The sequence below is a fragment of the Erpetoichthys calabaricus genome (genome assembly GCF_900747795.2).
Source record: "Erpetoichthys calabaricus chromosome 1 unlocalized genomic scaffold, fErpCal1.3 SUPER_1_unloc_27, whole genome shotgun sequence".
NCBI classification, from domain to species: Eukaryota; Metazoa; Chordata; class Cladistia; order Polypteriformes; family Polypteridae; genus Erpetoichthys; species Erpetoichthys calabaricus.
Genome location: NW_026261593.1, coordinates 79,933 through 105,968, shown reverse-complemented (window position 1 = coordinate 105,968; position 26,036 = coordinate 79,933). Strand labels below are relative to the sequence as shown.

The window sequence follows — 26,036 nt, the reverse complement described above, 5'->3', positions numbered from 1 at the left end:
GAAAGACACAACTAATAACATGAGCATAAAATGATGGCTGTCAATTTTAAACTGTGTTTCCTCAATGTGCTCCTTCGGAAAAAACACATCATCTGAACCAATCTCAGCCTGAACAAACTGATTGATCAAAGATACACTGACATCTTGCCCTAATGTTGACTGTCTGATAACACGCTCAGCTACTTTGACCACATTGACTGTACCCTCAGAAGGAATCATCAAACCTCCTTTGTTTTTTAATGTGAGCGAGTGGTAACTGTGATCATATGATGCTGGTACAGCATCTGTTACCAAACTAGCATGGCACACATTACAGGACAGCTTTCTCAAAATCCCGTCTAAGGGCTACCTCCCACTGCTTCCTGACGTGATTTTCTTTGGGAAACTTTCAAAGTTTGAGAAATGTTAACAGCTATCAACAATCTGCATAGTTAGTGACTAAATACGTTTAGCCAAAACGTTGTTTGGAGGCTCACTTGAGCACATAAATGCATAGCTTTGCTAGCTTAGCCTGGTGTAGCCAAAGTTAAGATTATAAAATGAGATTTTCTAATGGCCAAATATAACCAAAACAATTGCTCAGCCTTACCTATGAAATGTAATCCCCCGGGATCTGGTTTGGAGCGTACAGCCAGCGGTTTGTACAATCCCAAGCAGCACATGCGTGAGGCATCTTTATCCATTACTTCACTGTGCCACTCGCAATATGGCGGCAACGTTGACGTACGAATCTGTTGGTCAGGCGGCATCTAGTAATTCTATGTCTATGGTCGGATGACGTCATCCAACGCGACAGCTAATGTAGCCACGCTGCTACTGTCTCGCTTTGTGAAACACTACGGACGCAAGACTGTTGCTGAGTGAACGAGTTCAGAAACAATCCCATCGTCAAGAGGCAGGCAGTAAGTGCTCTGTATTTTGGGAATGCATTTTGTGGATGTGTGGAATCGCCGAGTTCGTTTTCGTTAGCCCCAAGACGAACTTTGCTTGAATGAATCCTCCTGTGGTCACCCGCGTGCTGTTTCTGTTCATTGGTATCTGCGGTTCACGTAACGTGGCTTACTCCCAAATTTTAAATCGTACTACCCAGTCACACCGCTGGCGTCTATTCATTCCTTTCCGTGTGTTCCTTTTGTCGATTCCTTCTCGAATCGCAGACACCGGGGAGTAGGCCTACGGCGCTTTGATTTTTGCCTTTTGTCCCTCCGCGGCCAATACTATCCACCTGCAGAGCCACAGCACCATACTTCACCGCAGTTGTAGACCCAAAAGTGACGTCTCCGTCGTTTCAGGACTGACTTCGTAAAATTACTTTTAGAAGGTTTCGGCAGGTCTCGGCAAAGCCCGGAAAGTAACGTCGGGTCAAAGACCCGTTTAGAAACCAAATAATACGAATCATTGTGAAGTTCAGAGGGTTTCCGCCATCACCTCGTGTCACACATCAAACTAAACAATACGGATCGTTTCTGTGAAATACACTATTAACATTTACGTTGTGTTCGGGTCTGTGGGAACCATTTAACATGTCGACAAAACTAAAATCATCAAGATCTCTGTTAATTGAAAATAGCTTTTCGTTTACATTCATGAAACGAAGTATACAATATAATTGCAATGTTTACATCACATTAGAGTTTAGTAAAACGTTAATAATAAAAGTGATTACTTTTTTTAAATGTACTATGCATGTGTGCAATATTGTTCTAAACCAATTTAGAATAAATATTTAAGCAAATGTGATATTTTTAAACATGTATGTGAAGAAAATGGCAATACATATTCAACACTGAATTATGCAATATATTAATTGCCTTATATAGAACTGCTCTAGTTTTTGTCACTTATTATTATTATAAAAAATGGGCCATCAAAAGAAAAAAAAGAAAAATACCAATTAGAACACAATTTATTTATACAGCACCCTGCCCAAAATTTACAAAGAACAACAGGACCGATATAACATTGGCTACAAATAATATCTTCACTAAATAAAGATAAATACAGGATATACAAAACATTCAAACAGAATAAAAGACAATAATGCAGACTAAAATACAACTTATAATACTACAAACAAATCTTGAACAAATAGCATAAATTGTGATAACAATTCAAACCCTGAGTAGCTGATCAGACAGAGGGGGTAAACTGAAAGAAGGGGCAGAATGTCAGGTCTGTTTAATGTCCTCCTAAACAAATGAATGGAGTCAGCTGATGTCAGTAATTTTGGGAGGTTATTCCACAGTCAGGGCGCTATATACAGCTGAAGGCCCTGCTGTCACCCACAGAGTGCAGGTTAGTGGGGGGCACAGAATGAGAGGACCTTAGTGGCAGGTCAATAACAGAATTTGATATTCAGTCCTGTAAGACACAGGGAGCAGTGAAGGTGCAGTGACTTACAATAATCAATGCAGGATGTGATAAAACAGGGACAAGCTTCTCAGCATTAGAAATGAAGAGGAAGGAGCAAACATAAGAAATGTGACACAGGTGGAACTTTCTTTATGTGGCTTATATGGTGAAATAAGAAAAGGAGGAATCAAAGTGACACCGAGATTCTTTGCAGTAAAAGAAGGTCTGAGGAGATCATCACCAAGAATGGCTGAAGCGTTGCTTGTTTTCTTAAGTTACACTTTAGTGCCACTTTGGAGAAGTTCAGTTGTTTTGTAATTTCATTTTAAAGAGTTTTGCTCTGTTCATGTTTTAAGTTTACTTTAATTTCACTGAGGCAAGTTGTGAGCTGAGAAGGCTGTGATGAAGTGTCACTTTTAACACTGAAATAGATCTAAGCATCATCTGCATAAAAATGATCACCCAGACCAAAGCTACGAATAACTTGCTCAAGGGGAAGCACAGAGAGGCAGAGGATGTCATTTCATTAACAAAGGGAAGTCAGATGGAGGAACTGCTATGATAAATTAAGACATGAGGGTTACCCTGGACATGACATAAGCTGCATGGCCACAACGCCATATGCATTAACTTTTACACAAACTGGGACAGCAGCTCCTCAATTGGAAGGTAACAATGCTCAGCACAATAAGGAAAAATAAGCCAGAGCTCTCATGTCAACTGCTGGCCACACAGAACAGGCCAGTGAAGACCTTCACGTTTGTCTAAACAAATGACACACCCTTGGTGCACAATGTGATCTGCACTGGGATAGGAGATGCCATGGCCAGAAATGATAATGGACTATAATGCTACAAAAAGAAGAGTGGAGAATTTAGATAAAACATTACGCTGGATGTTGGCCACACGCAATTTTTTCAACATATTGAACATCTCAGAAAAAAATACTTTTGTCATCTCAACAACCTTGAACTGAGACTGGAACAGGGAGAAGGAGAAGGAGCAGAGTAAACCACTGGTGACACCTCACATGCTACCAGGACGACATGTGCCAAAGACCCCAGCATGTACTGCCATTGTGTCGATTCAACAGTCCAATCCACAGGGGAACCAATGATGGCACCAGTAGTGTGTGTGTATAGTGAGTGTGTTTGTGTGTCTCACTGTGTGAACTGTACACTTATTACAGTATTATGTAGAAAATGAAAATATTCAGTTCTGCTTGATAAACAATAGAATGTGATCTGAGGGTAAAGAGTAAACAGTATATTTTTTATTTTTTATACATTGCTTGTTAAAATAAAGTGACCATCCGATTTAAAAAAAAGTCCCTCAATAATACATATGTAGCAAAAATGTAATCATAAGTTGATATTCAACTGAATTATTTTTCATGCTTCTCAAAGAAAAATTAAAATACGATGTTTGTAAACTACTGCATTTGTGAAGTGTGAGGGGATATCCAAAACTATCATTGAGTGTATTTCAGTAATTTGTGTAGTGACTTCTAAAACCACAATATTACATTAAAATATACTGCTCAAAAAATTAAAGAACACTTTGTAATGAGAGTATAGCATCAAGTCAATGACACTTGTTCGCTATTGATCTGGTCAGTGAAGTAGCAGAGGGGCTTGTTCATCAGTTTCAGCTGCTTTGGTGCACTAGAGGGGCAGCAATGAGACGACCCCCAAAACAAGAATGAATGGTTTAACAGCTGGCGGGAGCCCACTGACATTTTTCCTTCCTCATCTGTTTTGTCACTCATTTTGCATTTGGCTACGGTCAGTGCCACTACTGAGGCGATACCTGGACCCTACAGAGGTTACATAGGTAGTCCAATTTCTCCAGGATAGAACATCAATATGTGCCATTGCCAGAAGGTTTGTTGCGTCTCCCAGCACAGTCTGAAGGGCATTGAGGAGATTCCAAGAGACAGGCAGTTACTCCAGGAGGCCAGAGAAGGTCCTTAACCCATCAGCAGGTCTGGAGGAACTGGATGAGCACTGGCAGAACATACAAAATGACCTCCAGCAGGCAGGCCACTGGTGTGAATGTCTCTGACCTCTGACAAAAAGAAACAGACTACATGAGGGTGGCCTAAGGGCCAGACATCCTTTAGTGGGCCCTGTGGAGCTTGATTGGCATTTGACATAGAATACCAGAATTGGCAGGTCCACCACTGGTGGGCACCCTGTGCTTTTCACAGATGAGGGCAGGTTCACCCTAAGCACATGTGACAGACGTGAAATGGTCTGGAGAAGCCGTGTAGAATGTTATGCTGCCTGTAACATCATTCAGTATGACCGGTTTGGTGGTGGGTCAGTGATGGCCTGTGGAGGCATATCCATGGAGGGACACACAGACCATTACAGGCTAGACGACGACACCTTAACTGCCATTAGGTATCGGAATCAAATCCTTGGACCCACTGTCAGACCCTATGTAGCTTATGTCATGTCCAAGGCAACCCTCATGCCTTAATTTATAATATAATAATTAAATTATCTTAATTTTTTAATAATATAATCTTATATCACAGCTCCAGCTGATTCAAAACTCAACTGCAAGAGTCGTGACATGAACCTCCAACAGCGAGAACATCACAGCCATCCTGCTGCACCTTCACTGCTCCCTGTGTCTTACAGGACTGAATATCAAATTCTGTTATTGACCTGCCACTAAGGTCCTCTCATTCGGTGCCCCCCACTAACCTGCACTCTGTGGGTGACAGCAGGGCCTTCAGCTGTATATAGCGCCCTGACTGTGGAATGACCTCCCAAATTAATGACATCAGCTGACTCCATTCATCTGTTTTAACTCATTTGTTTAGGAGGACATTAAACAGACCTGACATTCTGCCCCTTCTTTCAGTTTCCCCCCCCTCTCTCTGTCCAGGTACTCAGGGTTTGAATTTTTATCACAACTTATGTTATTTGTTCAAGATTTTTTGTAGTATTACTAGGGGGCTTCGCTCGCCAACCCCCGTGTTTGGTTTTCCGGATACACACTTTTAAGATATTTTTTTTCTTTGAATTGTTGCTATTTCATTAGTTTCACTTTTATTTCAGAACTTCTGTAAAAACAATATTTGTAATCTTGTGAGTCCCAATATGCTGAATCTTTTTAATGAGGTCAGAACAGGTTTCTCTGTTTGGAATTTCAGCACAGACAAAACGATCAACATCATCAGCAGTTAATATTTTTTTTTACAAAGTAAAACAGTAAGTAGAGTTCTGCATTGGACTCCTGTCTGTAAAGTCGTGTTATTTTCCTCTCACAGTTCCAGAAGTACATGGGTTTACCAAGGTGATACCCCAGCTTTTGTCTAGGTTTTTGTACAAGGGCTAGACAGAACGTTTTTGACTCCTGGGTTAAATTTAGGTTTTTAAATAAGCAGACAGATAAATATATATACATTAACAAAGTCACCAATAAATGCATGTGCGGTAAACTCCGTTTTTGAAATTCTCAAGATTCTTTATTTGTCACATGCATAGTTATACAGGACAACATGCAGTGAAATGCATCCTGATCCGCTTATCAAAAACTGTGCAAAGTTAGAAGAATATCAGTTAGATTAACAAAAAGTCATAGATTGAAAGATAACAGTATAGTAGAACATAATAAATAAGTAAAATTATGTGAATAAAGTACAATTAAGTGTTAAGGTGCAATAGTGTAGTAATTATTGTGCAAAACCAAAGTTAGACTGGTGCATAGTTAAATGAGGCAGTTTGTTTGTTTGCGCTACTGCGATCTTTACTTTTTTATATTTTCTAATTTTCCTCCTTTCATATCCTGCCAACGTGTTTTTTTTTTTTTTTTTTTTTTTAACCTTTCTAATTTCACTGGTTTCATAGTCTCTAACCTGCTCTGTATGTGTTTAGCGCCAACGTTTTTAAACGTCTTTATGAAGTTCTACTTTGTCTTTTACTTATTGTCTTTTAATTCTGAGCTGGATTGGACATGCTTTTTTTCAATTCCACTTGATCTGGGCTGATAATTACTTTCCTTATTTTCTGAATTTGCACCTCGATTATTCTTTTTTGCTCTTTTTTCTGTCCAACGCATTGACTCTCTTTTCTCTGCGCTGCTTTCTTCTTCGCTTATATGTCGACATTTAATTTATAACCCCTTTCCAGGTACGTTGGGCGTGCAGTGGGTGTCAAAAAGAAGGGGGTCAATACAATACAGTACAATACATAGAACAGAATAAATCCTCAATACAGTATAAAAATAAAAATTCTAGAAGTACGGAGTAGAATTTCACATTAGATGATATCACATCATAAGATTTGGATTTGTTTTAAGTCCCGGAGACCTCATTCATCAAGCTGCCTCCCCCATTTTGCCATTCCACAACTGAAATAGTGCTAATCCGATGAAAGGACCCCTCATTCCCACGTCCCCATTCATCAGGGATGACTTTACTTTAGGCAGGCAATCTACAATGTAAAGAGATTATTATTTTCTTGTGAATTGTTACATATGCATTATTTTCACTTTTACTTTAAAAACTTTTGTAAAAACAATACTTGTTTCTTTATTTCCTGCCCTGCACGTGTTTATATCTCTTTCTTCCCAGACGTATAATACTGCTCGTGTTGTGAACGGTGTTGCGGCTGAATGTACGCTAAGGATATGCCTTTGGATCATTTGCTGTCTTTTTGCTGCTTGCTGGCTGCATCTTCTGCCTGTCGCATGTCGTTGTTTTAAGAGCTCCGAGCACATGATGCTTGCCTGCCAAAAGCAATCCAACAACTGCTAGATTAGAGGTCTGTAGACTTGTTTTAAATGATGGCTCACTGGTCTTGTGTGATGTTGTAAAGGCAATACCTGTCTTTTATTTCTGGCCCTGGGCGTGTTTGAATTCTTTCTTGCAGGATGTATAACGCTGCTCGCGTTCGACGGGTGGGTGGGCGGGCGGGCTGGCGTTTTGTTCGCTGTCGCGCTGCCCTTCGATCTTTTTAAAGCCTGTACAGTTGCTGTCCTTTTTGCTACAGCCCTGGGACAATCTCTTGGCACCAAGTCTCATGTTTACGGTCCCCGCGAGACGCACCGTGGCAAGTCTCCTTGGTCTCGCGGGTCTTTAAAATGTCTTTCGAGATTATCACGTATTGTAGCCTTGCATTTGCTTTCCATTCCAGGATTTTCTTTTATATATAGAGAGATATGTTGTATTTTAGTCTGCATCAAGGTTATTATAGTTTTGCCTTTTTATATTAGTTTTTATTTCTATATTTTTTCTGACCTTACTTGGAAATTCGTTTTAGTTTTCCTTCATCGTGTATTTTTAGTTTTAGTTTAGTTTTTATTTCACAAAGACATTTCTATTTTATTTTTGTATCTATTAGTTTCAGTTTTAGTTTTAGTAATTATGGCATTGAGCTCCTACGGAGTTTAGTTTTGTGTCACAATCAGACAGAACTGTACACTTAACAGCTTTGGATACGAGTTTAATGTTAGTGGAAGCTTACTATACTACAGTGGTGTGAAAAACTATTTGCCCCCTTCCTGATTTCTTATTCTTTTGCATGTTTGTCACACAAAATGTTTCTGATCATCAAACACATTTAACTATTAGTCAAATATAACACAAGTAAACACAAAATGCAGTTTGTAAATGGTCGTTTTTATTATTTAGGGAGAAAAAAAAATCCAAACCTACATGGCCCTGTGTGAAAAAGTAATTGCCCCCTGAACCTAATAACTGGTTGGGCCACCCTTAGCAGCAATAACTGCAATCAAGCGTTTGCGATAACGTACAATGAGTCTTTTACAGCGCTCTGGAGGAATTTTGGCCCACTCATCTTTGCAAAATTGTTGTAATTCAGCTTTATTTGAGGGTTTTCTAGCATGAACCGCCTTTTTAAGGTCATGCCATAGCATCTCAATTGGATTCAGGTCAGGACTTTGACTAGGCCACTCCAAAGTCTTCATTTCGTTTTTCTTCAGCCATTCAGAGGTGGATTTGCTGGTGTGTTTTGGGTCATTGTCCTGTTGCAGGACCCAAGATCGCTTCAGCTTGAGTTGACGAACAGATGGCCGGACATTCTCCTTCAGGATTTTTTGGTAGACAGTAGAATTCATGGTTCCATCTACCACAGCAAGCCTTCCAGGTCCTGAAGCAGCAAAACAACCCCAGACCATCACACTACCACCACCATATTTTACTGTTGGTATGATGTTCTTTTTCTGAAATGCTGTGTTCCTTTTACGCCAGATGTAATGGGACATTTGCCTTCCAAAAAGTTCAACTTTTGACTCATCAGTCCACAAGGTATTTTCCCAAAAGTCTTGGCAATCATTGAGATGTTTCTTAGCAAAATTGAGACGAGCCCTAATGTTCTTTTTGCTTAACAGTGGTTTGCATCTTGGAAATCTGCCATGCAGGCCGTTTTTGCCCAGTCTCTTTCTTATGGTGGAGTCGTGAACACTGACCTTAATTGAGGCAAGTGAGGCCTGCAGTTCTTTAGACGTTGTCCTGGGGTCTTTTGTGATCTCTCGGATGAGTCGTCTCTGCGCTCTTGGGGTAATTTTGGTCGGCCGGCCACTCCTGGGAAGGTTCACCACTGTTCCATGTTTTTGCCATTTGTGGATAATGGCTCTCACTGTGGTTCACTGGAGTCCCAAAGCTTTAGAAATGGCTTTATAACCTTTACCAGACTGATAGATCTCAATTACTTCTGTTCTCATTTGTTCCTGAATTTCTTTGTATCTTGGCATGATGTCTAGCTTTTGAGGTGCTTTTGGTCTACTTCTCTGTGTCAGGCAGCTCCTATTTAAGTGATTTCTTGATTGAAACAGGTGTGGCAGTAATCAGGCCTGGGGGTGGCTACGGAAATTGAACTCAGGTGTGATACACCACAGTTAGGTTATTTTTTAACAAGGGGGCAATTACTTTTTCACACAGGGCCATGTAGGTTTGGATTTTTTTTCTCCCTAAATAATAAACACCATCATTTAAAAACTGCATTTTGTGTTTACTTGTGTTATATTTGACTAATGGTTAAATGTGTTTGATGATCAGAAACATTTTGTGTGACAAACATGCAAAAGAATAAGAAATCAGGAAGGGGGGCAAATAGTTTTTCACACCACTGTACATGGTTTATTATCTGGTTTTGTTTTTGTCTGATAAAAACAAGCATAATCAAAACTAGACACTGAATATGAATAATTTTACACAATTTTATAGTTTTTAAAATATTTTCTCATGAAAATCACGGGGGGAAGAACAGGGCTGTTAGGCTTTAATCAGTGTGTAGACCCCACCTAGCTGTAGTGAGGGAAACAAAGAAAAACAAGTATGTAGTGTCAAGGTTAGGGGCAGTGAGACTTGAATAGCCCAACATAAAGGACAGTAAACCCATAATGAGCACAGCAAGATCAGGTAATAGGAGTACAGACAGGCATAAAACAACAGAGAAAGCATCTAAGATTAAGAACAGTATATACATTATCTAAACCTGTTTATCCAGAGTAGGATTACAGGAAACTTGGAGCCTACCCAAGCAGGTTTGGATGTAAGGCAGGAAAAATCCCTAGTATGCAATATGTATGATAAGGCTGATATTAAGAACAAAAAGAATATGATATTTAAACTATCTGTTTTGAGAGAGAGAAAAAAAAATTTAAAAAAGGGAGACAAATATTTAAAAATATAATTCTGCTAATGGATTACTTTCACAATATCAGGTATTTTGAGTTGTGAATATGAACTAAAAAGATAAATTAATAAATTTAGAATAAATAGAAAAACCAATTAGTATGTTTAGTTTTTCATCACTTGGCAGACTCTCTTTGCCTACCTACCTTTGTTTGTATCACTTCATTGTTAAATGATGTTTTTAAAGCAAAAGTGATTGGTCAGTAACAATATGCTGATCTTATATGATGACTTAGTCAGTGTCTCGATCAGTGCCATTTTATTTTCAACAACCGGCAGTGGCCTCCCCTCGACTTTCTTGTATACTCAGATATGGGGATGGATATTTGAGGATTAAACCGCAAGACAATGATTATATTTTTATATTATGTACATTAAGGAACCATCAACAACAAATCAAATTAATAATATATAGAACAATTAGGTTCAGGTAAAGCATGACCCCATCTGGGTGATGGATTTGGCCCAAAAGTTAATACAGACCCACAATTGTGGTGTAACAACCACATGCCGAATTTCATCCATCTATACACACACACACACAATTCCAAAAAATAGTATTTTTGGACTCTGGGAGGTCTATGACGTCAAGATTCATTAAAATATCGAGGTCGAATATTTTCATGATTACTGTACTTTCTCTATACTTCGTATATGAGAAAGTAAAAATGATTTCCTCTTTGCGAAGTGACAGGTGAATTGCTGTCAACAAAAAGCAGTCACCTGAGAAATAAACTGAAACGTTACTCACTCGTGATTTTTCTGTCCATATAGTAAACGTTTTGTTGACCAGCACATTCTGATTTCAGCCATTTGAATTACATCTTGATGTACAACAAGCACAAAGAAAGGCGGCATGTAAATAGCTTTTTATTTCACACGCTTTACGCACCCGCGTTCAGCTCGCTCTGTCACCGCAAATGCTGTGTGAACACCCGCCCTCAGTCACCAACCGCCATTCACTGGATGAATATGTGCGGGCAGTTCGTGTTGGATGAATTTCTGTTTTAGAGTTAAAACATACAATGGTTAAAGACTAATGGCAAGAATATTCATTCAAAAACGAAAACTAAAAATATTTTAGTAAATTATTACTTTATTTCAGTTAGTCTTTCCAGCTACTTTAATAGTTTCGTTTAGTTTTAGTTTTTCATTTCGGTTTTGTTAATTATTTTATTTCAGTTTACGAAAATGTTTTTTAAATAATAGTTTCAGTTTTGATTTTAGTTTTCGTTAACTATAATAACCTTGGTCTGCATTATTGTCTTTTATTCTATTTGAATGTTTTGTATATCCTGTGTTTATCTTTATTTAGTAAAGATATTATTTGTAGCCAATGTTATATAGGTCCTGTTGTTCTTTTTCAATTTTGGGTAGGGTGCTGTATAAATAAATTGTGCTCTTATTAGTATTTTTATTTTTTTCTTTTGATGGCCCATTGTTTATAATAATAAGTGACAAAAACTAGAGCAGTTCTATATAACACAATTAATATATTGCATAATGTAGTGTAGAATATGTATTGCCGTTTTCTTCACATACATGTTTAAAAATATTAGATTGGCTTAAATGTTTATTCTAAATTGGTTTAGAACAATATTGCACACATGCATAGTACATTTTAAAAAACGTAATCACTTTTATTATTAACGTTTCACTAAACTCTAACGTGGTGTGAACATTATAATTATATTGTATAGTTTGTTTCATGAATGTAAACGATAAACTATTTTCAGTTAACACAGATCTTGATGATTTTAATTTTTTCGACATGTTAAATGGTTCCCACAGATCCGAACACAACGTAAATGTTAATAGTGTATTTCACAGAAACGATCTGTATTGTTTAGTTTGATGTATGACATGACGTGATGGCAGAAACCCTCTGAACTTCACAATGATTCGTATTATTTGGTTTCTAAACGGGTCTTTGACCCGACGTTACTTTCCAGGCTTTGCCAAGACCTGCCGAAACCTTCCAAAAGTAATTTTACGAAGTCAGTCCTGAAATGAAGGTGATGCCACTTCCGGGTCTAAAACTGCGGTGACGTATGGTGCTGTTGCTCTGCAGGTGGATGCTGTTCCTCCGCGGTGTCCAGTTCAATGACAGTCACGGAGGTGGTGAGCGGCCGGCCATTAAAAGAATAGTGAGGAGTCAGATTAGTAAAAATGAAAAACAAACTGGAGTCCATGACCGTGGAGAAGAGTCTTAGAGAATACAAGCTGAGAACAACAGTATCTGTATTTACACACACGGCTTCAAACCTGCTTAACCCAATGCCGATATTTACATGCATTGCTTGAATAGATACTTAAATGTGTGTCTTTTTTCCCATTTAACTTGTATCAAATATGACAAACTCACATGTTTCAGTGCTAAAGCCAAACCAGTAATGTCTGTTAGTGAGTATTAGAGAAGTTAATAGAGATTTGAGGTTTGTGTTACTGCCTTACAGTTCTGTCAGAATGAACTTGAATCTCAGCCTGTTTTTTAAGTCTCTATGCAGTTTCCATGTCTGCTCTTTTATTCTTATTTTCTACACTTCTCTAAAGATGCTCTGGTTTAGTGGCCTGGGAAATCTAACTTATCTTGGTGTAGTTATGGACTTGAATGTGAGTGTACCCTATGGAGGTCTATAGCTGGTTCCTGCCCTGTACAGGAACTCTGGTTTCCTCCCTATACCCCAATAACTTCTCTTTGTATTTGTTTTGCGCTGGACCACGGTGGTGAGGTTAAGGTCCATATGGCTAACTTATACATGTGACTTTATCATTCTGAGCCAACCAGGTTGTGTGGGGCACCCCATGTGCCACTCTTAGGTGAACACCACTATCAGGACTGGCATCCTTCTTCTGGCCAAGACCCACTTTCATATAATGAGAATATTCTTGAATTTCAATAATGAGCCGCTTTTACTCTGCGCCCCCCCCCCCCCCCCCCCCCTTTTAGGTTTACCCATAGCACACTGGTCCGTCAGGGTGGAGCTTTAAGAAAGACTGAGGCACACAAGGCCTCCACCATGCCAATCTCACAATACTGGGTGGTGCTGCTGTTTGACAGGAGTTTATTAATGTGTTAATTTCTAAAATATTTGTGATGTGTGCAGAGTGTACTTAAACAAGATGAAGCTGATAAACTTGAAACTTGTTTCAAAGTTGTTGAAAATGACAGTTGTTTTGAAGAACATTTTTGTCCTGGAGCATGTCAGATTTCCTAACCACAGTCGCCGATCTCATCACCTGACCACGTTAATTTAAGCAATTGTTGTGTGCCAACCATTCAGCAGAGTTGTGGTCAGCCCTGTTTCTAACAGCCAATATTTTGCTGCTGATGAAGCCCAGGGTGTACAAAGGGTTATCAGCTGTCGCTCTTCAGCAGCAATCTTCGCCCTTTAGTTTATTTTTTCTCCTTTTGTTTTGCTATCTGATACACGAAACAGAAAGAGGAGCATCTCTTATTTTTGGTAGGTTCAAAACCTGCAGTTTCTTATTCCTCTTCACTTAACTCTGTGCCTTCTACTTCAGGTAAACATTCACTGGTTGTCTGCTCTCCTGCACACACAGTCTGCCCCTAAGACTAAAAACAAAATCAAACCTGTTTAAATTTATCTTAGCGAATCGCAGGCTAGTTGAAGTCAGACATTGGGTGTCTCACATTAGGCGGCCATCTTTACAGGGACACACCGCCAACTGCCTCCATCTCGCTAAGATTCTGTAAATGAAGGCTGTGACTTAAATACTGGTTTTGGATTTTGTAAGCTTGGGGCAGTTTCACATTAGACAAGTTGACCAGCGATTTTAAGTTCCTCCTTCATGTTCCCCTGTTTTTTAACATAATCCTCAGGCCCAACTTGTATAAACCTTCCTTCACATTAACTATTAACAAAATTCTGTGATCCTAACAGTATTGAATGTTCAATCAAAGTAGTGAATACTGTTAACTCACAACTGTGCAAGATGGTTGTCTTATTCTTCTAGCCTGTTGGGCCCTCCTTTCATTCCTAAACTCATTTTACAGCTAAAGTGATGAGTTACTGTCTGATTGCTATGAAATGTCTGCCTTGACATCAGCTTTAACTAACAGGATATTATAAAAATCAAATGTCTTTAGATCTGAATGATGGCGTTTTAATGGAATTGATTCCTGTTTTTTTCCACAGACAGAGAATAATCTGCCATTTACTGTAACGTTTAAATGGATTATAATATGTGAAAGTGGAGACGTGAGGCTGACCTGAATATCATGGAGGAGAGGACCATAAATGTTAAGGAGGAGGACTGTGAATGGGAGAGTGTCCACCCCAAACAGGAGAGTCTGGACATCAAGCAAGAGGACAGTGAACTGGGGTCAGTGAGTATTAAAGAGGAGTGTGTCAACACTGAGATTCACAACTGTATGAGTACTGAGAGTGACAAGAAAGATGACCTTCATTATGGAGATCAAGATGGAGCAGTGACCGGATTAGTCTGTTCTCATAGAAGACACTCTTCATCTCCGGAGTCTTCTATCAATGTAAAATATGAATCATTAGAGTCTGACACAAAGATGACTGAAGGAATATCATCTCCTAGAACTGTGGAAGGTCAGCTACCACCTAAGACGTCATCTAAAACAAGTAAGTGAAAAATAACAAATCAGTGTACGTTTTAGGGTCAGGGTCAGCTTGGCTGAGATACTGTTGAGCTGTCGGCCAGTTCCCTGAGAAGTGACATCAACTAGCAGATATAAAGTGATGACAAAGTAGAATTTCTTCAGTGCCAATACGTATCATTGGCTCTCTTTAAGGGAACTAAAATACAGTTTGTACATCATAGCTCTAATATTTGAGGTGTCATGTTTGTCACATCAATGCACATTATAATAACAGCTTGGTGAATTGAATTATTCTTGCGATTCGTCAATTAGCTGGTTTGACTGCCTTTTCCTTCTTGATCGAGGGTGTCGTCATTTCCCAGTTTCTCTAAAATGTTGTGTATGTATGGGTCAGAGTTACTGTAAATATGTTTGTTCCCCTGTCAAGTTTCTTTAGTAAATCATGACGTTTGTATGGGAGGTTGCATACACACGTTTCGAGTCCACTTTTATGTGTATGCAAGCTTTATAAATGAAGCCTTAGGACCTTCACTAGCCAATCTTTAGATAGGTCTCAACCCAGGCAGCCTGACCCCAAACTCAACAGGAGGCTTCAGCATGCACAAGCCCAAAATGGATTGTTGGCTTAAAATAGTTATAATAAAGCACTCATCAAATGTCAGTAAACAACTGAAGGACCACCTCTCTGATATCAAATATATATGCTGGGGGTGGTCCTTGAGGAGTGACATTGGTGTAACCTCACCTCTTAGGGTCTCACCCAAACAATACAAAGATATTTGGGTAATTAATAAACAACACAATATAAACAACTTGAAATTACATAATCAGAATGAAAGGGGAAGTAATATATGAAAAATATGGAAAGCACTAAATAAGCCAAGATGTTCTTTTAAATACCTGTATTTGCTCTCCCAGCTTTACTTTTATCGCCCTTTGTTATAATTTCCCAGCTTTTTTTCTCTTCTCGCTTTATTATCTCCTCTTGACAATCTTAAACAGTTATCTTGATGTGATGTTGGGACAGCTTAACTGTTAGCTAAACTAACAAGCTTGATAGACTGATGAATGGTCTCCTCTTCTCTGTTACATTTCTTATGTTCTCGCTGTGTATGTTCATGAGCAGATCTTTATCGAGAAGAGACGGCTTTGCAAGAACCCACGTTTCTTTCCTTTTATTTGTCTGAGTGCCTCTAAGCCACACATCCAGTCTCCTCTCATCGTTTGAACACCTGACTTCACGGGACTGTAAAGGTTTAAATGACTAGTTCAGCATGAACAGTCCAGTTGTTTGTGTGTTATGAGTTCAGGTTATTTGTGTTTGTCTGTGATTGTAGTGCAGTTGAAGATCAGACCACATTCTCAGGAGGAATTTGGGCAAAAATTCAGGAGATGCCATAGGGTTCAAACTTTTTCTTGCATCTGTAAAGCAATTTAAATTCTATTGAAGATTTTAAGCAACACATTCTCGGAACTGCTTAATCCAACCAAGTGTCCATCTCTGTGCATCTTTAGCTAACAGTCTTGTGTTTGACCTGTTTGTGTTTTGTAATGTGTATAAGAAAACAGAGAAACAGTTGGCAACCAGTTTTGGGTAAATTTTACACAAACATTAAGATGTTCTTTACACAGAGAATAACAGAAAATTGAATAAGCAACCAAGTAGTGTGGTTGACAGTAGGAGTTTAGGGGCTTTCAAAACTTGATGTTATTTTAGAAGAATTAAGTGGATAGGAAAGGTGAATGGTGGGCTGAATGACCTGTTATCATCCAGATTGTTCTAATAGAGCTGCAGTCACCCGAAAGAAAATTAAGGACTTGTTGTTGCCTTAGCTCTTCACTTTATGTATTGCTTCATCTTCCTTTCTCATATAGCAGGCCTTTTTGTGCTTTTCTTTAGTATTGTTTGAGTTTTCATTTCTCCAGCTTTGACTTGTCTGTCATTTTAATGGTAAATGTTCAGGTTGCTCAGCTAGTGCTGTATTTCAGCTGATGGAAAGAGAAAGACATTGAAAGTGGAGTTTAGATTTTCATGGGATTTTTTAACATGTACACACTTGAGAAGTCTTGGTGTGTTAGAATGTTAATGTTATTTATTGATTGTCATGAGTATCACGTTGTGTTTAGTAAAGATTTACTCCATAATAATCATGTGATTATTGTGACATCATATTGGTGATTGTGTTAAGGTTGCCTTGGGCATTTCTGGAGTATTTGAAATTGCAGAAGAAGTCCTGTGTTTGTGCTTTTTCAAACAGATTGTTTTCTTTCTGATTTCTTCATTTAAGAATTATGTGCTTTCTTCCAGTTTGACTTTCAGTTCTCCATTTGGCTCATAGTTTTGGTATCCCCTGATTATTTTCTTCTCAGTTAGTATCTTTGCCGTTATACTATCTACAGTATACACATTATAATCTACGCGGTATAGAGTCTGAATTGACCATGTTCAAGAACTCGTGAGTAAAGACCGCTGTAAGGAGCTCTGGACAGGAGCTTGTTGGTGTTTGTCATGATGACAGCCCTAGTAGACTTTGGAGGATAGCAGTACCTTACAGCATCGCTTAAAGAATGCAGTAAGGGAAACTGTCAAGTTGACGAATGAAGCCTTTCATGTAATTTTAGCAGGGACATCTCCTGATGTGAATGAAGTTAATCGAAAAGGTGACAGACGTCTGCAATTGATTAATAAAAACCCACAGAAAGAATAATTAAATAAGACTTCATTTGCATTCATGAACTCATATTAATTTTAATATACAGTAAAACGCAGCACATTTAATTTCAGTTAGCATAGTGCACGTCCATGACTATTATAAAGGGCAGTATAAGTGAGACTGGTGGGTGATAAAGCTGACCAGTCCTGGTTTCACCTGCCACTCCTCATCCAGAGCAGACACTAATACGAGTAATGGCTCTGATCTCGGGTTTCTTTATCTTATAATTTTTCTCCTAGATAACTTGTGCTCCTGTGGGTCACTGCATTGATACTTCACTTTGTTCATTCTTCTGTATTGCTTTAGTGATTTAAATGAGCGTTTTTTGTATACATTTTGCATTTAGGAGTTTGCATGATGCTCAATTGAATAATGGCTATGCTTTAACAGTACTCCATGACACTATCCTGCGTATACTGTTTTTACAAATTAATCTCAAAAATGTCTCATCAGAGCATCAACATACCTTTTGTTATATTGGTGTGACATATGAATTGTTCAGATCGGAAGACGCACCCTGGTTCTTTGCAGTCAAGGCCAGTGAAGAAAGCCCAGAGGAGTTTGATTGAGGCTGGCCTGGCGGCTGATAACTCTGGAGCAGTTTCCACTGTTAATCAACTGATGGGCTTTATATCGGAGCAAAATGAAGTTCTAAGTGTGATCTGAATGCATCAGAATAGAGGAGGTTATCTGACTTTCTTAGTGATATTGTAGAAATTAGAAATGAAAAGCAGAAACTCCTGTCAGTTTTTTTTCAGGTCTGTACTCCAGTGCAGCAGCATGACACAGAGAGTATTCCTTTTATGCTGAGACCCAAACTCCCCATAAGAAATTTTATAGACAATAAGATGGAATAAGCAAAGGCAAAGTCAGAATTATTGGAGTTCCATATAATAAGAGTGGGAAAATGTTTGGCTTTATAAAGAAATAATGGCTTTTTTGGTTTTCAACCATTTCTAATTTCAGGCTGGGCATATAGAATACATACCAGGCAAAATGACATGTCTACGTCCAGTCTGACTGAGTTACTATTCTGAAAGATGCACACAAAAATTCAAATATAACTTTTGAAGGATGGAAGGTCTACTTTTACTCCCAATTATTCAGTCAACATCACACCAACCCCACAAGACCTTGTCTCTGGTGATCAAAAAGGCTCCACAAATGGATCTTTCTGCTTTCCTGATTTGTCTGACAAAGCTTCAGACTTCCTTCACTATCGGGCAGCGGCATTTCACTGACCCTCAACAGACGCTCGGTGTCCTTGACTCCTTCATGTCACTGGTGTTTGGCCGCTTTGACTGTTTTATGTATGATATACCAGTACTGCTTAGACATTTTCCTGAATATTGATTCATAATGACTACTTCCTTTTTTTTTTTTTCATGTGTGTATTTCGTGTGTGTACATACACATGTGATTAGAGAGTCATTGCGGGTTGTGAGGGGTCAGGACACGAGCCTTTCATGGTACACATACCCTCAAGCCACAATTGTTTAATATTTGCTTGCATGTCATATTTATCTTAAGATGTGTTTTTTCATATTTTCACCACATTGACTCTTGTATTGTGAAGGTTGGGGTGAGGACGAGATTGTTTACATTTATTAGCTCTCTCCATGTTTGCCCACTCATAATCAGAACCTGTTGATTTTTTCCTGTGTTTTTATTTAACTCTTTTAGGGCTAATTATTTTTTTTGTTTTTTTTCTCCCAGGGCTGAATATTTTTCCAAAAACTAACATTTAAAAAAAAAAAAAGAACACAAAGCAATTGTTTAACATATCAAATCAACAAAAATATTGACTTTTGACAAATGTTACTGTCTTGCATGTTGTATGAGCCTGCATACTCTATGATTTCACATACATATCACATACATTTTACACAGCAAAGTCTGATCTCGCTCAAAGCAGCCAATTTCAGTCATTGCCACATTGCACTCCTTACAATACGTGTTGCTTTGGTGCCTCCTTTTCAATTGTCTGTTGCTGCACTTTCTAACATATATTGTTAGTGTGTACTGTAGAGAGACAAGTCACCCATTTGCCATCGTGCCATGCCACTGCCACCAAGTTTTCTGCCCGCATGAAAACCGTATTGTCACCTCTTTTCCTCTTCAGCCTGTCTGGCCTGTGTCTCCTGTTCACCCTCACTGTGCCACAAGCTCCAATTCCCCTGCTCTGTAGATCTATGAACAATTCTGGGCATGTATAAAATTTGTCCAAATGTACACAACATGACCCAAATGTTCATAGCCCTGAAGTAGCTCCTGCACAACCTGACTTATCAAGGGACAGTTTTCTCTTTGAAAGAAATTCTTTCCTGTATATGTAATTACTTTCAGGCAGAAACCAGTGTTTGCTTCTGCCAGTACAAAATCCTTTATGCCATACTTTCTGGGCTTGTCTGGCATATATTTGCAGAAAAAAAAGCATCCCTTTTATTTTATCATAGATTCATGCACAGACAAATCACAGCCAGGCTGATAAAATTGTTTCTATGTTGGTTCCACAATGTCAAGCAGGGGCTGAACTTTATACATGGCATTATAGCCTGGCTCACCCCATGGGATTTGCTTCTGCGTATAACCTGTCCAAAGCCACCAGGGGACAAAACACGTTTGGACCAATGCTCCCTGAAGTTACATCACCAGTTCTGTCCCATCTCTATTTGTAATGCCACAGCGCACTTCATCTTGTCTTTTGTTGTGGGTTTCCACTTTGAAAAACGAGAATGCGATGCAAGCGCAGCCTGCAATTCAAAAAAATTCTCTGCCTACCTGTTTGTCTCTTCTGACAGTAGCTGAAAAACAGCATCAGGAGAGAGCAGCGTGAAATAGTCCAGCAGCTGGTGATCTGTCGTGTCCAACAGCAAGCCATGCCGTCTTGTGAAGTCCGGTAGCCAGTTCAGCTCCCACAGATTAATGTCTGGGTATTCCTCCCACACGAACCTTGCCGTAGGTGCATCGGCTGCGCGAATACGCTCAGCTGGCAGCCCATCAGCTGGTGCGGCATCAGCTGGTGTCCGATCATCTGATGCCGGCTTCTCACTCTCTTGTTCGATCTCCTGATCACTGTCAATAAAATCAGATTCTGAAAAATCAGAGTCCGACTCAGCGATAATGCGCAAAACATTGTCTGCCGAGTGTTTTCTTTTCTGCACTTGCTTCGCTCCCTTGTGACATGTCGATGCCATCTTGCCTTTGTTTACATTTCGCAACTCACGCACACGCAAGGTTTAGTTGCCGAGTCAACGAGTCTAGCATTCCTCCAAGCACAGAGTGAATAACTGTGACGTGACAGTGAGTTTTATCGCCATTAACAGCTGATTGTCACCTTCTATCTCTGGATGTCGACTTTTGTCGACATTCGCCCTCAACCCCTCTTGTCGACATCCACCCTAAAATAATTAAGTGACCGCGGTTTAGATCTTTTTCATATACGGTTTAGGGGTGGGATTCTGGAACTACTGTCTACATTGTACATGATTGCTGGTTGGGCTACTGGGTCAACTCGTTTGGCACCTTGTAACGTATTTCACTTTTTCAGTTACAGTTCTCCTTTATTGCTGTTCTTTGTTTTCCTCTCTCCTGTCTAATCTTGGTGTCTTCTCTTCTACTTGTAAGCACTCAAGTGTTGCCGATTTATTATCTTTGAGCTTGGCTGATGCAGCCTGTTTTCAAGATTCGTTTCCTTTGGTTAAAGACATTCATCGAGCTGTCTCCACGTGTTAGTGTGTGGCAGTGTCCTTCTTGGCCACTAGTAAAATAACATGGAGTTTTGGGCCGAGTTCACTATGCTGTACCTCTGAAGGTTCTTGATTCTGGAGGTGTTTCAGAGGCAGGTTTTATTTTGTATTGATGGAGATTGGTTGAAGAAAACTCACCTGTGTTGCTGTCTATGTCCCACATCCATAGAATAACACATTATATTCATCCTTTCCTTTCTTTGTGTGAATTTCAAATAATCATCGGTATGGGTGCAAATGCATTTATTAACTCCCTGCTCGATGAATCACCTTCCCTGTTTAATCAGCATTTTCCTCCCTCTTCACAGATGTTTGCCAGATTTATTATGGATCTAAACTCAATTGATGTATTTGTATTCTTGTCCTCATTGTCTGACCACCACTGCATTACGTTTCAGCTTTTTCTCCCCTCGTCACCATTTTAATTTGGATTTCATTAAACAAACCTCTGCTAAAGTTGAGGAATTTATACCTCTAAACAAAGACTCTGTTTAAGATCCACCTTGTGTTTGACTGGATATTAAAGAGCATATTCAAGGCCTAACCATTGCTAATGTCTCCAAATATTCTCACTCGGCATTCAATAGTATTGACAATTTTGAGAAGTGTCTGAATGATCTTTTAAATTCACACGTTTTTCTGATCGAGTCCACAAGCACAAAATGACGCTAATCAGAGAGAATGTAAATGACTATCTTGTGCAGAGTTGAGAATTCATTTCAGGTGCACTCGTTGCTATCCCTCTGGTGCTAAACTGAGCGAGATGTGAGCTCTTAAACTGCACAGATGAAATTTGTTAGCCTCCATGTCCTAAGTCGAGCAAAAATATAGTGATAGTACAGATATATAGATAATATTACTAACTAGTGCTTGGAAATTAATAAGGTTTATTTATTTTTTTTTTAAACTTTCCCCTTTGCTGAACTCCCGTCTTTGGAGTGATTGATGTGTTTTATAATTTTATTAATTTACCAAAACTCTCACAAAATGATGCTGCTTTTCTGGAGGCCCCTGTTTAGCTGAAGAAATTAAATACATTACAGTGATCCCTCGCTATATCACTCTTTGACTTTCTGAGAACTTCTATCTACCCCACGATGGCTCCTAAACGTGCTGCTTTTTCTAAGCCTTCTGACAATGAAACTAAGCGCCAGAGGAAGATGCTTACCATCCAGGACAAGGTGAAACTATTGGATATGATCAAAGATGGCAATACCCTACAAAAGCCTCCTCACGCATATGAAAAGACAGCGCCAGCAACTGCCTATCAAGATGTTCTTCAGCCACGCACCCAGACACCCACTGCCTACTCCTAGTACTCCTTCAGCGGAAGAAGACAACGACGCACCTGCTGAAGATACTACACCACCTTGTCATGCTTGGGTCAAAGATTTGCACAGAGACACAGGAGGTTGTAGAAAAAAAAAGAACTTTATTCAAAGCACTGCAAACAAACATTTGTCTCTTTTCAAAAGTTTAAACGTGCTCCATGACAAGTCAGAGATGACAGTTCCGCAAGGAGCAGTGAATGTCTGAGAGAGAAACAAAACAACCAATTCCAAAGCTGAGAGGCGCTGCACAATACTTTTAAGTAAGCGGAGTACCGCGTGAGAGGGTTATCATGCGTTATAGCGCAAGTAAGAAGGGTAAGAAGCAATGTGAAGGTAGACTGTCAGCTGTTTCAGGGGTTTTCCCAGGGGCGTCTGTGTCCTCTTAGGGTGCGATCAGCGCTCCAGCTTACAACCTGAAGACTCTCCTACTGAGCTTGTGCCTTCATAGGTTAGTGGTTGTGTGTAAGAACTGTGTGTGAGTGTAATTAAATGTACAGTACAATAATAATAATATGATATTTGTAACCTCTAATGTGTCTTATTTTCTCTTATTTTGTCTAATATAGTGGGTAATACGAGTGACTAACGGGTGTTATTTCATGTCTAGAGGGCTCTAATAATGTTAAAAAACGTATTTAGAAGGTTGTAAACAGGTTTTCTATACTCTTAACTGCGAAAATATTCGATTTATAAATAAAGAATCTTACTTCGCGAAAATTCATTTATCACGGTAGAGTCTGGAACGGATTAACCGTGATAAACGAGGGTTCACTGTAAATGCATTTTTAAATCCATTTGCAACAAAAAAAGCCCCTGACGCAGGTGGTATGAAGACAGAAGTATATTTTGCATTTCGGCCACAAGTGTCCAGTTTGCTGTTTCAGGTCAGGTGTCACGTGGGTCTCTGGGATTGTTCAGTGACCTGCGTGTTTTATTCCTTTAAATTTTACTCTGTTCTCATTGTATATTAAAATATTTTTGCTTTACTATCCTCTGCCTCTTTTTAAAATCAAATTTGGCTTTGGACTAATTGTTTACAAATATTAAGACACATTCTGTTTAATAAAAGTTTATTTCACATATTAGACATGTCACTCTACAATGTAATGATGGGTCATGATTATTACTTTCTACCTGCAATAATTAACAATATGTAATGTTATAATATTTTAAGAATATGATGACAAAATGATGATGCCATTCTGTAATGTAGTTAAAAAAATCAACAATAGTCATGTGATCTATTGATTTTACTATTTTAACTTCTTAGCTCCTATAATTGTGCTCATGTGGTGAGTAGTTTCAATACAAATGAAAATAATGATCAAGTTGAGTCTCTATTCACTTGCTACTCAAGTCTTATGATTGCTTATGCTTATCAAAGTTTGTTCATAAATCAAACCAATATTTATTTAATGTTGTAAAATAATGTCAGTATATGAAAGCGGTGATTTAAAAACTAAAATTTTTTATCTTTTAAACTTTATACAGGAATCAAACTTCACTGCTGTACTGAATGTGGCAAACAGTTTTCAAGAAGATGTACTCTTCAAAGGCATCAAAGAATCCACACAGGAGAGAAGCCATATGACTGTTCTGAATGTGGCAAAACGTTTTCACAGAAAAGCATTCTTCAGACCCACCAAAGAATTCACACAGGGAAGAAGCCATATGACTGTTCTGATTGTGGAAAACAATTCTCTTATAGTAGTCAATTTCAGATACACATTAAAACTCACTCAGGAGAGAAGCCGTATTGCTGCTCTGAATGTGGCAAAACGTTTTCACAGAGAAGCAGTCTTCAGAGCCACCAAAGAATTCACTCAGGAGAGAAGCCATATTGCTGCTCTGAATGTGGTAAACAGTTTTCACATAAAAGCAGTCTTCAGAGCCACCAAAGAATTCACACAGGGGAGAAGCCATATTACTGCTCTGAATGTGGTAAACAGTTTTCAGAAAGAATCGCTTTTCAGCGCCACAGAATAATTCACACAGGACAGAAGCCATATTGCTGTTCTTTATGTGGCAAAAAGTTTTCACATAGAAGCAGTCTTCAGACCCACCAAAGAATTCACACAGGGGAGAAGCCGTATTGCTGTTCTGAATGTGGTAAACAGTTTTCACGGAAAAACAGTCTTCAGAGCCACCAAAGAATTCACACAGGGGAGAAGCCATATTACTGCTCTGAATGTGGTAAACAGTTTTCAGAAAGAATCGCTTTTCAGCGCCACAGAATAATTCACACAGGACAGAAGCCATATTGCTGTTCTTTATGTGGCAAAAAGTTTTCACATAGAAGCAGTCTTCAGACCCACCAAAGAATTCACACAGGGGAGAAGCCGTATTGCTGTTCTGAATGTGGTAAACTGTTTTCAGTTGGAAGCAGTTTTCAGCGCCACAAAATAATTCACACAGGGCAGAAGCCATATTGCTGTTTTGAATGTGGCAAAAAGTTTTCAAAGAGAAGCAATCTTAAGAGGCATCAAAGAATTCACATGAGAGAAAAAAAATGACAAAAAACTACCCCACCTTGCCCACAGATGAACACAGTACAATGCTAAGCAGTAGAAGAAAGAATTCATAAAGTTTAATGAAAACAAAAGAGATGTAATTGGGGAAGCTACAAGTAAAGTGGTAAATACACTGCCCACCTCCAACAGCCTAATGTGGAAACAGAACTTACTCATGCATAGCTTATGAGGGGCGAACTAATACCAAAAGATGTACTCCTCATCATAGATGCAGAAAACAGTGTCTTGGACACAAAGTGGTCAGATCAAAAATAGAAAAAAATAAATAAATATCCCATAATTGTCCCTTCTGCCACAAAGAGCTAGACACAGTCACACATCTTGTTGCTGGGTGCGAGGTACTGATTACTGAAGGATTTTACACTGCACAGCACCACAAAGTGGCCAGGCTCATTCACTGGAAACTTGGTAAGAAGTACAACTTACCCTCACCAGAAAGACACTGGGACCACAACTCAGACCGCACAATGGAAAATGAGGAGGTGCTGGTCACTTGTAGCACATCAATACTGACTGACTGAAAAATAGAGGCCAGAAAACCAGATGTAAGAAATCCTGGATAACAGAAGTATTAGCTCCTAGTGATTACTCAGTCCTAAGAATGGAGAGGCAAGAAAGAAACAAAATACCAAGAAATGCAGTCTGAGATATGACAAATGAAATGTGGACCGAAAAACAAAAACAGAAGAAGTGCCTGTTGTTCTAGGATGAATAGGACTGATAAAGAAAAACGTTCAGGCCCATCTTGACAAATTACAATAACTCCTTATGACCTGCAAAAAGAAGCCTTATTAGGAGCTCTGTAAGCTGTGCTGTTTCTTTGAAGGACAGGTGATTGGCAGGATGATGCCGGACTTCGTCCTGTATCCAAACAGTGCCATTTTTCGCCTTTACGCCTGGTGAAGCTGCGTTGTTCTTGTATGTGAGTGGATGTTTCTTGCAGGGAGGTCTTCTGTTCTCTTTCTCCGATCCGATTTCACCTCTGTTATAGCGTGTCTTAATTTGAAAACAGCCGTGTCAGATCGGGGCGAGTGTGAATGCAACAGAGAGAATAAAACTGAATAAAAAACGCTAACTTTGACAAGCACTATAA

At 39.0% G+C, this 26,036-nt stretch overlaps 2 protein-coding genes across 2 annotated transcripts in view; one reads left to right on the top strand and one right to left on the bottom strand.

Moving 5' to 3' along the window:
• LOC114642082 (zinc finger protein 883-like) overlaps nt 1-26,036 on the bottom strand; it is a 422,053-nt gene that overhangs the window by 327,046 nt on the left and 68,971 nt on the right. The gene's annotated exons all lie outside the window — the stretch shown is intronic.
• LOC127526408 (gastrula zinc finger protein XlCGF26.1-like) lies at nt 815-25,267 on the top strand. The gene is made up of 3 exons (XM_051921847.1): nt 815-902; nt 14,185-14,640; nt 23,904-25,267. Exons 2-3 carry the CDS (start codon nt 14,268-14,270, stop codon nt 24,923-24,925), a joined length of 1,395 nt encoding a protein of 464 aa, XP_051777807.1. The 5' UTR covers nt 815-902; nt 14,185-14,267; the 3' UTR covers nt 24,926-25,267.

Coding starts and splice junctions, on each gene's coding strand:
- LOC127526408 (XM_051921847.1), top strand. CDS start 14,268: ATGGAGGAGAGGACCATAAATGTTAAGGAGGAGGACTGTGAATGGGAG. Junction 14,641..23,903: donor TAAGACGTCATCTAAAACAA/GTAAGTGAAAAA, acceptor AACTTTATACAG/GAATCAAACTTCACTGCTGT.